This window comes from Cyrtonyx montezumae, unplaced genomic scaffold, assembly GCF_038088225.1.
Source record: "Cyrtonyx montezumae isolate F1298 unplaced genomic scaffold, pur_monq_1.0 scaffold_42, whole genome shotgun sequence".
Taxonomy (NCBI): Eukaryota; Metazoa; Chordata; class Aves; order Galliformes; family Odontophoridae; genus Cyrtonyx; species Cyrtonyx montezumae.
In genome coordinates this window covers 690,782-706,905 of record NW_027072048.1, presented here as the reverse complement: position 1 = coordinate 706,905, position 16,124 = coordinate 690,782, and the positions used below count along the sequence as shown (strand labels likewise).

General features: G+C 48.4%; 1 protein-coding gene across 1 annotated transcript in view; it reads left to right on the top strand.

The window, feature by feature from the left end:
• KCNU1 (potassium calcium-activated channel subfamily U member 1) overlaps window positions 1-2,955 on the top strand; it is a 40,855-nt gene extending 37,900 nt beyond the window's left edge. The window contains exons 25-29 of the mRNA XM_065747153.1: window positions 714-908; window positions 1,209-1,312; window positions 1,993-2,128; window positions 2,660-2,773; window positions 2,906-2,955. Coding sequence (XP_065603225.1) covers window positions 714-908; window positions 1,209-1,312; window positions 1,993-2,092 — 399 coding nt within the window. The 3' untranslated portion in view covers window positions 2,093-2,128; window positions 2,660-2,773; window positions 2,906-2,955. The remainder of the gene's footprint in view (window positions 1-713; window positions 909-1,208; window positions 1,313-1,992; window positions 2,129-2,659; window positions 2,774-2,905) is intronic.
• Window positions 2,956-16,124: the final 13,169 nt, after the last annotated feature.

Below are 16,124 nucleotides of genomic sequence, written 5' to 3'. Positions count from 1 at the left end.
ACCCCCTCCGTGTAACTCAGCCAAGAACGTACAGAATGAGGGTGACATGCAAATCCTATTAATTCATCCGAGTATGGAAATGCAATCCTTTTGATGTCAAAAAGTACAGCAATGATATGTTAAAGAGCTCAGCACGCTTCTGTTAAATATGTAAAGTGCAGATTCCCCTGAAGCTGTATCACTCCTGGATAACCCTGGACTATAGCTCCTTACTTTAAAAGGCTGAGAATTACTCTAACAGCATTATACCCTTTTGCCCAACAATATGGTCAGAAGTTCTTAAGCGGATTTGAGTTCAGCTTGGATTTAGCAGCAGCGATCCTTCTCTGCACCTTGTTTAGTTTCTTTCCTCAGGTGAACACGGGTGACAGACTCCACAAAGTGGCTCAATGTAGGAAATGAATTATTTGATGCACTGCAGAGGAGCACTTACAGATCAAATAATTTAAAATAATAATGAAAAATAAAAACTAATAACACGCTGGGTCTTTTTTTGTCTTCAAATCTTTGTGTCAGAAAACTTTAATTGAGGACTAATGCAATTGAGGACTAATCAAAGTGTACAAAAACAAACAAACAAAAAAACCCTCTAAAGCCTCTGATCACATTCTCCAGGTTTTCACTGGAGAAACGTGCTTGTCTTTCAGGAGTCTGGTATATAAAGGTATGTCTACTCTTTTGCCTTTACACCGTCCTTATTTCTCCCTTCCCAGACCTACTACAACCATCGCATCTTGGCTTTGCTGCAGACTTTGGTGACGAGCAGGACATGCCCTGTGCTGGAGCAGCATTGGGAAGAGGACAGTAGGCTGAGCAGAAATCTGGACAACGTGGTCCAAAATCCCTCCCAAGTCAGGTGCAAGCTGGCACTCCTGCCGCTGTCAGGGAGGTTGTTGTCAGGGGGAATGGTGAGTCACATCACGGAGTGGGACTGCAGGGTCTGCACTGGTTCTCATTGCCTGGAGCTTCGTTTCATTCAGCTGAAGATCACTGCATAGCTTAAGCCACATTTTAAGGGGATGGAAGACATCAGACAGCCTTACCTTAGGTTTTAACCTTTAGGGGATTTGGGCATTTTGCTTTCTGTCTCTCTTAGCCAATATGATGAGACTAAAAGGAGTGAACAGTTGGCTCAGTGACTGATGCAGTGCTGGACCTAGTTCTCCACTTCGGACTCTTTGAGTTAAGAGTGTTTTCTTTTATTGCAGGAGGATTCCTTTGGAGACATCTACTGCAAAGCTTTAGACAAGTTTGGAATACTCTGTTTTGGACTCTACCGACTGATGGAGGAGCCCAATCCGTACAAGAGCAGGCAAGCACGCTTCATTACAAGTTGTGCCATCAGTCAAGGGATGCCACTCATGACTTTGAAGTCAGGCATCTGCAGGAGGCAATCTGAATTCCTTATTTTTTGGGTTCAGACATCCTCGTAGGCAGTTAAGGCCAATTGAAGCAGGCCTGTGAGCAGGCTGAACGTGGCTGTCTGATTATTTCTGGAGATCCGGTGTTTACTGGTGCTTTCATGAGGCTCCCTGAAGTTCATTTGAAGTGTGATTTATCTTTTCTTCATTAGAGAGCTGCTGGAGCACGAAGTTAGTAACACTGCTGAGGGCAGAGATTTCAGAGGGTTTGTGGGCACTGCCTCACCTAAGCTCTTCTGCTCTCTGATACTTTCATTCCAAGGTTTCAGCGATCGCTTGATCTCCAGATCCCTCAGAGAGATGCTCAGTTTTGATTTAGAGATTTTGGGCAATCAAAACTCCATCACACGTTTTGGCAGCTGTTTCAGAGACTAATTAGTTTTCATTTTAAAAAAGGGGGCCACTCCTAGGTGAACAGACAGGTACAATAAAGCTCCACGTATTGTCTCATCGTTCCAAGGAATTCTGCAGATGCAGTCTGTCATTATTCATACACAGAACCCCGCAGCATTCTTCCTCAGAAATTCAGCACAAAGTGCACTCTGAATCTCACATACCACTGCTTTTTCAGGTTTGTCATTGCTCGGCCTGCCAGCAATTTGAAGATGCTGCCTACAGATCTGCTTTTCTCTATTGTCCCATTCAACATTGCAACAACTGAAGACCTCTAAGAGGAAAGTGGGGTCAGTGACAAAGCAAGAGAGCAGGTACTACAGACACCTCCGTGCCAGAACAGTGAGACTGCAAAGTGCCCTGCAAATAAAGGACTGTAGAAATGGATTGAGACCCCACGATAAATTTTTGGTGTTCTTATTTCTTAGGGGGCAGTGGGTAGTTGAAATTTGAGCAAGCAAGAGATCGGCGTTGAAAACAGCACTCTAACAGCAGTGCCTATCAGACAGCGAAAGATCTGCAAAGGCAAAAACCTGAGTTTCTGCTGAGCATAAAACAGATCCAACTGCATTCAAACACAATACTCTATCAAGGTTAGAGATGCTCTGCTGTACAACTCAGTTCCAAGGCTCCAGCACTGCACAGTGCACTTTTCTTGCATGCATAACCACAGATGCTGGATTGGTATACATTTAAAAACAAAACAAACAACCCCAAATCATCCCCCATTTACTCATGCCATAAGTCAGGTCCCACCCTTGTGTTACAGTCAGTGGAGGGAAGCAGGAGAATGTTGGGTTTTTTTTTTCCCTTTTCCCCTCTCTCTTTCCCCTAACACTAATTAGGTTTGAAAGACTGCAGCTTGAGTCCAGATACCACATGCCGAGAAGAAAGGAACCCAAACAGCTGATGCAGAGTTCAGACTAAACTAACTGCAAGCTCCCCAGGGACATCACAAGGTAAACCTGATAGTCTCTGTCATTTACAATCATTATCAGGCAGCTGAGTCTCTGTAATTTTACTAGGGAGCCAATTAACAGATCCCTGAAGCTCAAGAGTATGGTCTTGGTCTTTTTTTTTTTCTGTTTTAGGCAGGAAGAAGGGAAATATAAGGCCTTTGTTGCAAATAAATCCTCCTGAAGCTTTCCCACCCGTGGGAATGGCTGGGCCTGGACTTGGGCTTTTTCCCTTGAGGAATAAAATAAAGCACTGTTAAGTGTCAGACAACTGGCTTCAGAACCAACCTGCAAACAGGCTGTATGACCTTGCGTGAGTGATTTCAATCTCAGTATCCTATTGCTGCCCACTGAACACAGGGAAAATAATAACATACTTGGTAATTTGGGTAATGAGGAGCTTCAGGGGAGGGGGCTGTCTCTTGTGATTTGTTTAGCCTGGTGTAAATGGGCACTGATTTAGGATGGGACATTTAGGAACTCCACTCAAACCATGTGAGTAATAAGCAAGGGAAAACGCTTGGACCAAAACTCCAGATGGAAATAAATCTGCTCCTGGGGAAGTGTGGGGTTTGGATTCAGTCTGTGTCTCAATGTGTTGGACTCATCTTTCCTGGAAGAAAGTAATTGTGCAATCTATCTGGAACTGTAAGTAGGAATCAGTGAACCGTGCTTAGAGCAAACAAAATACCACGGAAGAGTTTTCCCATTGCCAGCCCTTTGCAGACCTGAAACTGAGCCAGGACAGCTGATCTCTTGGTAGGAGGTTTTCTGGCCTAAAATTGCTCGCTGTATCTACGAACTCAGATAAGAATTTGTGCACTGGGATCTACTCACCCCTCTGGCAGGTCGAGGTTTCCATAACAGGGTCCTCAGTCTGTTCCATAGCTCGCAATATTTTCTGAGACAGAGACTGTTAAAAGGTGGAAGGAAGAGCCCAGGCAGGCTTTGCAGCCCCTGGTCCAACTGTGAGCTGCAGGAAGAGCTGAGATCAAGCTTTCTTTATCACCATCACCTGAACTCTTCTTTATTTACAGCTCTAATTCAGACTAAGCACAGAGGAGGTAACATCTTCTTTTCTTATTGCTCTGTTGGTTTTAAATATCTACACGTGCATGCCCAGATCTGTATACAGGTTTTAAGCAGCTCTTGTGCAATGTCAATGCATTTTTACTCTAAGAACTACCAGAAGAAGGAAAAAAAAAGAGCTATGCGTGGTGTAAAACTGTTAGAGAAGGGGGAATGTGCCTGTGTCCACTTATGGAGCTTTTTCTGTGTGTTGGATTTCTGGTTGTTTAACCCACAACTGCTGCAATGTACCGGGGTGAGGTGGAGCAGGGGGAGATGACAAGGTGATGAAGGGACCTCTTTCACTTTGCTTATTCCAAGGTTTTGTTTAGCTGCTATCTCTGAGCAAGCAGTTCTGCTTCTCACAGAAGAAGGGGGACAGAAATCCTAAGGAAGGTAAAAGCATTAATGGGTCAAGGCCTCCTTTGCATAATTCCATTATCACCAGGAGATTCCGCAGTAATCATGTTAGGCATGTGCTCTGGAGCATCAAAGTGACTCGTCTTACCTTACTTTTTGATGTTAGACAGGTTTAAATGCTTTGTACAGATGAGGCACCTCAGACAGCTGATCAAGAAAGCCTGTGCTGTTCGAGCAAAGCAAAGGCCTGTTTGCTGCTCCTGCTGCTTTCTTTCTTTCTTTCTTTTAATGTCAACAATGCCACATTCTTCCAACACGGAATAATCTCTGTTGTCACAAACTGTGAAAAGCAAAGGTGGAGGAGAGAATGTGTGTCTGGGCTCATGCAAACACGCTTTCTGAAGCTGCCACCTTTGATTCCTCAGCAGCAGGATCTTGCATATTTGCAGGGTCACACATTTATAGAGCTGTAGTATAAATAAGTTCAGCTCCTGCAGCGAAAACCACAGCGTGGTATGCAGAGCTGCTACAGGATCTCTGTGCCAAAGTTTGTTCACCTGTACCCTTCGTGAGCAGGAAGACCTCCCTGTGCATAGGGACTGATATCTGCAGGTTTTATTCTTTAGCAGTGCTCGCAGTTTCCAATTGAGTTGTGCAGATTTGAGGTTAGAAGCAATGAGAAGCCGTCCCTGATCTCGTGAGCTCAGGTGTTGTACACAAAGCGTTACCAGGGAAGCAGCTGAGAGACATCTAGCAGATGTGTGGCATAAGCAAGGACAGAATGCAGCTTTCCCTATTGCGAGGGCATGCACACACGCACACAGAGCTCTGCACTTGCCCCTAAGTTGGTGAATATGCACATCCCTTCCTGCAGCCTGCTCCAGTCCAGCACGGCGAGCAGTGAGGGCTGCACCAGGCTGTGCTGTACAGCACGCTGCAGCTGGTGACTGACACAAAGCCAGTGAGCTCTGAGGACAATCCAGATTCCATCAGTGTTGGACAGGGAAGGGTGGCCGTTGCTAAAAACAAGAGGGGACTGCAGACATCGGGTGTCATGGCTCTCTGAGCAGCGATGGGGAGTGCCCACAGAGATGGACAGTGCTTCCCAGCAGGGCCACGTCCTGTCTGCTGCCACAAGGGGACGTGGGGCTGTCCTGAGAGCACCTGGGAGGAAGGGCACGACAGCAGGAGCTCAGCTTTGGAGAGCACACGCACCTCTTCCTGCAAAGCATCTTGCCTGAGATCCAATTTCACTCTGCTGCGATCAGCTCCAAACACCCGATGGTTTCAATTAATGCCAGAACAGAAGGCAGCCTCTCCCAATCCGTAATTGGCAGTGGGTTCTCTGGCTGCTCCATGCTGAAGGAAGGGCTCTCTGCTGCTTCTCCATCCATCTCCATGAGCTTACTCTCTTGACCTGCCACTGGAGTACCATAAACCCATGGTCCCATCCTGATCTCCCTGGGGCCAGCTACGGGGGACTGCAGCAGTTTAACTGCTGATTGCTTCCGCACTTGCAGCAGGAGGCCGTGCAAAGTGAATTAGGTGAGCTAACCATATTAAGCAATCTGCAAGTGCATCATTAATGCTTCTGACACTTTTTCTGTAGTACACATGTGCCAACTAATAAGCATTAATGGCTGAAGTTTTTCCATTTCCCAGGAAACGTGGCTGGAGCAGTGGCAGCACAGGCGCAGCCCGCTGTGCTCCCTGTCTCCATTTTCAGGTGCTTTTCCCAAGCTCCTCTATCCTAGCATGGGTGGGAGACACAGGGCATCTTTTATCTCTATACTTCCCCCCCTACAGAATGTTTCTAAGGCTGAGATTTGAGTTTTCCTCTTGTTTTCTCTCTCCAATAAGCCCAGGCCTTCTCGAAGGAAGCTTAGAAAGAGAGCAGTGCTGCTCTGCCTTGGACTTGTGCCTCTGTAAGGCACTGATCTGAGTGACAGATGTTTCTCCATTTCTCCCTGTGGTTCTGCTGAGTGCTGTCCCACCCATTCTGGTGCTCTTTCAGGTGTGCTGGAGATGAGCGTTTTGCCTCCATCAGTGCAGCTCGTCCTCTGTTCTCACTTCTCCCTGCAACTCCAGAAAGAAGCAGAAGTCCTGAATGCCAAACGAATACATCAATCATAATTCCTGAGCTGCCAGCAGTCATGTAACTGCTTAAAGACCTCAACAGCCCTCTGGCACTTAAAGAAAAAAAAAATCATCTAATTAATCACAGGTGAAACAGCTTGGACCTGCTCCAAAGGCCCCTGAATTTACTGCCAAGCTTTGATGCTAATTTTCCTTCTAAGTAACCCCCTAAAGAAATTTACGATTAGGTAATTAAAGTGATGAATAAAGAGATACTTAGAAGAAGGAGGGAAATGAAAAAGAAAAAGGGAAAAGAAACCCTTGAGTCAAAAGCCTTAAATCTCCTCCCCTCCTCAAAGAGCAGCGTTAGTCATTTTTGCACCCGCGTTGTCTCTGGAAATTGGGTTGGATTCCCACAGGAGGTTTGAGAAATATTCCTTCAAGTGATGTTTGCGTAACCCAATAAAGCAGAAGAGGGATCTCCAAAACTGAGCACTGTGTCAGAGTGGCTGAGGAGGAGAACTTGTGGCTTCTCCCTGAGCATCTCACGCCGCACAGCTCCGGTCAGGAACTGCTTTCCCACCCGTGTACCCGAGGTCTGATCATTTAAAGGCAAGCAGATAGGCAAATTCATTAGTGAATGTACCCAATGAACAACCTGAGAGCATCCGAACGATTCTGAAGTCTGGCTGTAAGTCCTTAACAGGACACGGATCAGTAAGAATTACAGCAATGCTTTTCAAGGTCCTCTCGCATTCTTCCATTTGCTGGGAGGAGAAGGAGCAGGAGCAGCCTCACAGTTGTGCTCTTTTGCACCCAAAACTCCTTCCCAGCACTGCACAGCCGACCTTCCCCTGCCCAGAACATCCCCTGATCTCATCACATCACCCAACCCCTGCCTGGCACCGAGGGAAGCGCTCCTCAGTGATGTTGGAGGGGAACAGAGAGGATAAAAAATGAGGAGATGGCAGATTAGATCTCGGGTGACAGAAATGAGAAATAAAAGCCATTAGAGCCCATTTGCAACGCGCCCTCATCGAGTCAAGTTTCAAGGTGTTTTTCCAGATAATTAATAGCCTGACAGCAGTTTTTGTACAGGCATCTGATACGTGAAATAACACTCGTGTATACACTGTAGCGTAGAGGGGAAAAGTGGAGTCCTCTCGTTTATTTACTTGAAGAGGTTTGAAATACAGAGAGCAGCCAGCTGGGTTGCAGACAAAATAAACGTTCTCTGTTACAATCGTGGCATCTTCAGACACATGTCTCTATAATAATGCAGCGCCGTGAAAGGAGCCCTCCTCAGCCTCTGAGTTTGGGCGGTGCTCAGAGCAGCCCTGCCCAACTCGTAGAGCTCTTCGGGGTAGAGTGCACTGCACCGAGTCACTTCGGTCCTCGGCTGGGTGCTCTCAGCCTTCGCAGTGTGATATCCGGGTGAAAGGAAGGCCAGAAAGAGAGGGAGAGAAGGTTTGGGTGTGTGGGAAAGGATGGTGGAAGGATTCCCAAAGCTGTGGCTCAGAGCTGGGTGCTTGATAGCAGGAAACGCCAGGTGGGCAGCTTTGAACCTCACAAGGCTTTGTAGCACTGAGTCGTCAAATATGAGTAATTGCAGCTTTCTTCACAAACAATGGGTGCCACAGACGCTTTGACTGACACAGTCCACGATGCCCCCAGGCCAAACAGACGCTGGGCTGAAAGAGAGAAGCTCTTCAAACATCATTAGATGCTGATGTCTGCTTGTCTGCGTCTGTTGCTTTCTATTAAGCTCTCAGTTTTTACTTCCTCGTCTCATGTTGCAAAACAGCTCAGCTCGTGAGAATTGCTGGGCAAAAATAAGCGAGTCTTGATCTACGTTGCATAATACATTGTGGAGGTAATCAAGCCAGTTTTCTTCTGAAACCAGAAAAGGAAAAGCAGAGGCTAACTTTACACGTTTCTGCTCCTTTCCACGCAGTCTGCAGTGCACAGCTTTGTCAGAGTTGGCAAACAGAGCTCTGCAGGTTGGAGTGATTACATTATTGGACCTCTCGGGAGGAGGTGACACAGCCACCACCCGTATGGGGCGGTGTGGAGGGTGACACAGATAGATATCCTCACTGGGATGCTGAGATGAAATTAAAACATAGGTAGCTAAGCCTCTCTCCTGCAAGCCTTCCCTTGCTTTCATGGTCTCACAACTCATAATTTAACCAGAACTGCTGCTTGTATGCTGGCAGCTTCTGGGTGCTCTTATGAGCTTCTGCCTGCAGAAGACAGAAATGAACTTCAAACACTCGCTTGCTTTCTAACGAAGCAGTATCTCTGCCAGCAGGCCTTTTCCAGGAGACAGATGAGACAGCCTGACAACCCACTCTCGTATTAGGGTCAATTACCTCCAGGGGATCCACATCACCTACTGTGCAATTGAGCATGTGTAGTTCCTGCTTGGTTTGGTAAACCCTGTGGATGCACAAGTATTTCCAAAAGGCAAGCCATGTGTCATTGTTGAGGAAAGTAATGCTTTGGCAGAGAGCAAGGCTGAGGACAGCAGTTGCCTGCTAGCTCTTCCTTTCACACCATTGCAAGTGCTGCATAACTCCTAGGAAGTGCTGAGACGCATTTGTAACTCCTCGCTCAGCACTTCTTGACTTCTTAGACTTCACACGTAGACTGTGAGCTGCTCGGGGAGCCAACAGGTACCACAGCATCGTGCCTCCTTGATCCAAACACTGAAAGAACAGAAAGAGTGAACATCAACTCCAGCGGGCAGATCTGCAGCCTTTAAAGTACTTCAGGATGAAAAGTGCCCATGCAATAGCGAGGCATGATTATAGCTCCTTTATTGCTTTGTACGTGCATCATTTACTGACTGCTACACAACCCCCTGGTGGAATGCCTCTTTGATGTCATCTGCCCTGCTTAAGTGGTGGTTGCTGTTTGCTTCTTTCCTACCCAACCGGTTGCAATGCTGCCCATGGCGATTTCGGTGGCTAAATTCCTTCCTCCAGTAAAACCTTAACTAGCTGAGCTGAATCTTGAAACAGTCCCACATCTCCCTCAGTAATTATCAAAAGGGAAATCCAGCTTAGTATAAACAGGGAATAGCAGAGTGGTGCTGTATACACAGTTCAATTTCCCTTCAGGTAAACCACTAATGGCACATATAACTCTCCTAATTAAAAGCTGCATCTGATAGAACAAAGTCGCCTGGGCAAGCAAAGAAGGAAACAGATGAAAGCACCACTGGTGCAGAGCAGCAGTCCAGTGATGGGCCTGTGCACGTCTCTTTTCCCTGCTCTGAGAAGCAGCCAGAGCCTGAAACCTCTTTTGACAAGCAGCTCCTCTGATGACAGATGCTCCCCACAGCCTCCCCAGGCTGCAAACAGACGCATTGTTCTTGCTGTCAGCTCCCCATTGAAAGGTGATTCCAGCAAGCAACAATTGGCATGATTTGTTAGCATTAGTCAGCAAGTGCATGGATCAGATTTGCTCCCAAGGAAAAGGAAAAGCAGGTCTGAGGCTGAGAAATCAGAGCTCGTAATCAACAGCTTGTCAGGGGGGAGGCCTTGCTCTCTGGGATGTGAGCAGGGATGCGTTGCTGGTCTCGACTTCAACTCCTCCACTCTTCAGAAAAAGGGCCCATTTGTGACAGAGTGATCTGGAGGAACTGACCACGTCCTTCTTTGGGATCCTCACCTTGACAGCTTGCAGCCTTCACCTCTGTGTAGGACTTGGTGACATGGGGAGGGAGCAAACTGCCACAGCAAACAGAGCAGGACTGCTGCTCGGGATAGGGTGATGGGTGTTGGGGAGGTGGTGGGCTGGAATGTTCATCATTTAGGAAAGAGGCAGAAGAGCAGATGTCACAAAAGGGTTGCTCCCACTCCAGAAGGACTTCATGGTACTGAATGGCCAGACAGTGAAACAACAGGGAATTCAGGGCAAGTGAACTTGTATGGTAAAAAAAAATCCCCAAAATATTTCCTCTGAAACATCTCTGCATTAATATCTTGAAGGAAAGAGATGTCAGTTCCACGTGGATAGTCCTGTGAGGGCACCAGCTCTGTAAGAAACGTGTGGGGAAGCACTAGAGACCATTTTGCTCTTTATAGCCCTAGTGTACGTGTGTCCTGAATACCACACTTGTTCCCGGTCCCATTTCTGGTCTCCCTGCTCCATTAGGCATCCCATAAAGTAGCTCTGAGTGTTTTATTACCTGCTCAGCTCCAGCTGGAACGCAAGGACGGACACTGCTTCCTGAACAGCAGTCTGCAGTAGGATCAAGTGCTGCTCTCATTTTCTAAGTGTCATGCTATGAACTTGGGCACATCAGTTGGATGCAGCAGTTTGCTTGTTTAGTTGGAAGTTTGGCTTGGAACTGTTTGGGTAACCAGGTATCTTGTGGCTCTTCCTTTCCCGAGCTCTCCTCAGACTGATGCAGGCCCTACAAAAGGAGGGCTTCTCCCTGTGCTGGGCAGAAACCTCACAACGTGGGGCTCATCCTAGATTCAAGCATGTCTGTACTTTGCTTCTTAAAGAACATCTGAATTGCTCGCAGTGCAGAAGTGTAGAGCAGAGATGAGCCAGAGATGAAGCGAATGATTAACACCAAGCACGCAGCCTGGAGCTGTAATTGCACCTGATTCTTCTTCTACTTTTTTTTAAGTACATCTTGGCACTTTTTCCCCACCCTTCCCTCTCCCCCAGCACAGCTAGAGGTAGTCCATTAGTGTGAATGATGCGTGTCACTGCATGCTGATCTAGGACAGAGCTCTGGCTGCTTTTCAGAGCCAGTGCCTGGGAGCACAATTACACACCAGCCAAGATCCTCAGCAGTGATTTAGAACAGAACTCGATTTTAAAGGTGCATCTTAAAAGCACCTGGTTTTCTAAAAATGTGAAAGCTACTCAGTTCTCACTGTCTGCAGATAAGAAGCTCTCAGATTTGGTACCTAAAAATAGAGGCATCCTATAGTATTAGTCACTCCTGGAAGTACTGCTCATGCAGCTCCGCTTCCTTCCAGCCTGCAGTCCGTGCTCACTGTGCAGTGCCTGAGTTCAGCTGTCTGCAATGGGAAATCTGGGCCTCCAGGATCCCAGCAGGGTGAGTTCACACGACTCCTTCCATGTGAACTTCGCTTTCAGGCTGCACCGTGCAGAGCTGTGCTCCCCAGCCCTGCTCTGAGCGCAGCTGCTCACCCTGTACTGCTCTTGGACTGCACGGCACATGGACCTGGGCTCTGTCCCAACCACAGTTGGAGGCTGCATTCCCAATTGTCCCTCTGTCTGCCCCTCAGCAGCCCTGGTTAAGTCCTCATCTCCTCGGAGCTCTCCCCATTGCCATCTCTGGTCCTGCCCAGTTCCCTCATCCATCTCCACTTTCCGTTTATAGATGGCTCAGCAGATGTCAGTACTTTCTGACACATGACAAAGCTGCAAATATCAAACCTCCTTTTTTGGCCTGATATTTCCACCACTAAACTCATCTCTCTACAGCTTGCAGTGCCCACGGGTTGTTACAGGGGAGAGGCTATTATTCCTCTGTGATAAAAGCTTCAGAAATACTGACCTGAGGAACGTTACAGCTGCTCAGGACCTTTCAGCATTTGCCCCTTCTCCTTTCTATTAACGACCAATTCAACAAGTTAAGCCTGAACAACTGTGCCTGACCCCATGGCTGGAGTATCATCTGTGACTGTGCTCTGTCATTTGCAAAATGGAACGGCTCTAATCGCTCGAGCACACCGCTCTGCGCTGACATTTCCAGGACATCCGCACTCCGAAGGCACGCAGTAGCCTTGGATTAGGGTCTAAAATAGAAACGTGTTTGCCTTTGTGTACTGCATGGGATTGCTAGGGAGAAATAGCACCGAGTGCACACAGCTGCAGGAGCTCAGAGGTTTTCACGAGATGGGGCTCGGTTTGCTCGCCACGATACAGCGATACTCGGGGAGATTTATTCAGCTGAGTCAGGGAAAGCCACTACCTGCTGCTCCAGAGAAACTCTCTTCACCTCAGCAGAGACAGAGCTCATTAACACAGGTCTAAATTAGAGCAGAACTAAGGCTAGTGCTTTAAAAACACGGGCTGAACATAAAACCAGGAGGGCTGAGCACAGCCCCGCTGAGCTGCCCGCAGGTGCTGCTTTGGGATGTGCTCAGAGCTGGCAGCAGTGCTGCTCCGTGTGGTGCAGGCTCAGCTGGAGCCACACGAGCCCTTGCTGCCCTTCTCTGCCAAGCTAAGTGAAACTGCTCTGGGTGGGTCTTGATCTCCGAAGGGATAACCCTATTAACTCCAGCTTCCCAACAAACAACAGCTGAGATTCTTTTGTTTGTTTTAGGTGTAGTAGTCTTCAAACACTGGCAGCAAGCTGACGTTCATCTGTTTGTTGGTAAATAAGTAGCTGTCGATTTCCTCCTAATCCCTCCTAACAGCACCGTCCCACCCGAGCTGGGACCCCACGGTGGTGGTTCTGGGGCAGTCACAAAGGGTGGGAGCACTGCAGGCTCTTCCGTGTGTTCTCAGCTCCTCTCCACCTTCCCCTCGCCCTCTCCTGCATCTCCCAGTGCCCAGTGCAGCCCTGTGTGCTCTCCTGCTCCGTGACGGCAGCTTTCAGCAGTGTCACAGGGAGCATCCAGCTGATTTATTGCTCCCAGCATCTCTTAGTTTGTAATAAAGTTTTCAGCAGCTCTGCCGAGGCCGCTCCCCACCCCCACGCACGCACACGTCCCCGCGCTCGCTTTGTTCTTCTCACACATAATGTCAACTCATAAACCTTTCATCAAGTCAACCAGGTGGAAAAAACCCATTACTGAAAGAAGTGTTCATTCAGGTTCGGGGGTGGGGGGGGGGAAATGGAGGAGAAAGTTCCCCAGTGGGAAAAAAATAAATAAATAAAAATTGAAAAGGAAGAAGGGCCGTGTGTGCTGTGAGCTGAGAGCCGGCTCTGTGGCACGCCCAGGTGCCAGGCCCTGGTGGATCTGTCATCCTGGTGACAGGAGGTGGAAGCACTGCTCACACATCCAAAGAGGCGGTGGCTTGAGCCTGATCCCCGCTGATGAAAGGTGACTTCAGCACCGCTGCTCTCTGCCAGAGCCAACGAAACCACGCGGGCGGTTGAGCGGTGGGAGGACCCCGGCAGATGGGTTGAAGCCATATTGGCTGAGGATTGGGTGCTGAAAGGTGCTGCAAACCACCCAGTGTGGGGCTGGCACGGTCAGCGGGGACACACTGTGCAGAGAGAGCCTGCAGCGTGCCCCAGTGGCCGAGGAGATGCTCTGATGGACCAGTGGTTGACCATGAGACGGTGGTATGCCCTGGTGGGCAAGAAGACCAAAGGGAGCACTGCACAGAGTGCAGCCAGCATGGCAGGGAGATGCTCCTCCTCTCTGCTCTGCCCCTGGGGAGGCCACATCTGGAGCACTGTGCCCAGTGCAGAGCTCCCCAGTTCCAGGCAGACTGGACTGCCAGAGAGAGGCTGGCACAGGGCTGCAAAGATGGTGGGGGACTGAAGCACCTCCGGGTGGGGACAGGCTGAGAGCCCTGGGGCTGCTCACCCGGAGAAGACAAGGCTGAGAAGGGATCTGAGCAACGCTCGACAATATCTGGAGACTTAGAGTCAAATGGATGGGCCGGGCTCTGTCCAGCAGTGCCCAGCATCAGGACAAGGGCACAGACTGGAGCCCAGGCAGCTCCATCTGCACATAAGGGTGAAATTTGTTACCTGCACAGAGAGGTGGAGCAGTCCAGTCCTCTGGTGAGATTCAAGACTCACCTGAATGCCTTCCCATTGTGGGGAACCTGTGTCAGAGGGGTTCAGTGGGAGCTGCAGAGGCCCCTTCCCACCCCTATGGCTCTGTGTGATACTGAGGAGGTATGCAAAGGGCAGTGATGGAGCACATGGGGCTCTGATCTGTAAAATCTGATTCGTTTTGAGTGGCATCGCAATGAAAAAGGGTGGAGAGGAGGTGTTGACTGAAAAATGTTACCCCGATCTCTTTGTGATCTTTGGGAACACACTTCGGGTTTGCTTTTTACACAGGGACTTGGAGAAAGTAGTGCACAAAATTTAATGTAAATACTTTTCCAGATCTGCTGCTCTGGAGAAGGGAAACGAGGGCTCTGAGATGGAGAAAGGATGGGAGACGACAAAGGAGCACAGGCAGTGACATCTGTCACTGGTATTTGATAAGTTAAAAATTCAGCATAATCTACTGCCACCCTGTCCGCCGTACTGAGTTCCAACAGTAACAGAATTGTCATGATTTCTACATGAATTAATTCAAATCTCTTTTTGCATGATATGGTGTAAGAAAGGGGCCATCTGGTTTATGTTCTAGGTGTCAGAACCACTCATACCAGCACACTCTCTTAGTGCGAGATGCATGTTGACTGCACACATTAATGTCTCCTTACCCTCTGCCTCCCTGAGACCTGATGCTGTTGTCCCATTACGGTGCTGCCATTTATACTGTCAATAGCAATAATAACAATAATGCAATACAGGCACGCTCACGGTACCTCCAATTACAGATGTGGCCGAGCTACATTTGCACTGGTTTCTTCACATGTGCGAAGCTTAGGGGCATTAAGTGGGATCACACTGCAGTGAGGTCAGGAGTGGCCCCAGTCCACCGCAGAAGTTTGTCTGGTTTGCACAGAATTAGTGTGTAATTAGGTGAGGCAAATTAGCTCCATTGGTACTGTGAAGGCTTCGGCTTCAGAGAGGTGTTTTTTTTTCTGTAGGAATATTGTCTTAGCTTGAATTTGTCTCGAAATGAACTTTGTGGTAAATACAATTGAAGCATAAGCTTAAATTCAAGGTCTTACGTAAGTGCTTTCCTACTTTACTTGCCAGCTGAGGATCTGGCCTGGGCTTCGAATGTCTTCAGGGAGAAGAAATAGATTAATGAGATTAGAACATTTTAAATCGCTTTTGTACTTTTCTAGGCTGCGTGATCTTTATAATGCCGCGTCTCTATGGACGATGAAGTGTGTTGGCTGGGTGCTGGTAGACAGGGAGGAGGGAAATGAGCCTTGTTTGTGCATCCATTCAGATCTGGGGAACCTATTCCATGGCCTGTGGGTATGTTTAGTTTCATATGTCAACGTGCATTTAATCTCCCTGTCTGCTTTTTGAAAACCACCATTTTAGCGCTTAACCCTCAACCTTATGGACCTGATTTCCCCGCTGAGTTTGCAGAGGGTATTGTACAACCAGGCCAGCAACACAATGAATGTGCTCACGGCTGGAGCACAAAGCCCTCAGAGCACACGGGGCTCTGGGCTGGCACCTATGGGACCTCTCCCTGCACAGACGTGGGTGGGTACACGCTCATCCCTGCAGCCCCGCAGGCGAAAGGCAAATCCGTGACGCTGAGTTTTGCTATTCCTTTCTTCCACATCCCAAACGAAGCCGTCCCTGTGCAGGGCAGGGAAGGATCAGAGCAGTGAGCTCAGGTTTCCCCTGGTGTCACTGGGTGGTTTCCATTTAGTGGTGATGCAATGTAAGGCGACCCCGCTGAGAGCAGTGGGGCGTAATGCGGGTTGTCGGCCGCGGGGTGCAGGGCCTCGTCAAAGGGAAGCGGAGCAATCGCAGCAGACTGGAGTTTCCTGCAGCTAAAGTTCTCCAGCAGACAAAGTTAATCTGTTCCTCAAAGGCTTTGCGTGGAGGAGAGCAGCGAGAAGCACAAATCCCACAAAACGTGGAAAGCCTCAGGATTTTTTTTTTTTCCGCCCGGAGATTTTCATCAAGGCAGGTTTCCCTGAGGGTTTAATTGCGTGTTCATCTCTCGCAGCCCATGTTAGCTCTGAAAAGCTGCACGGGAAGGAGAAGGGGAAAAATCCAGAGTTGTAAATGCTGCTGCTGGTC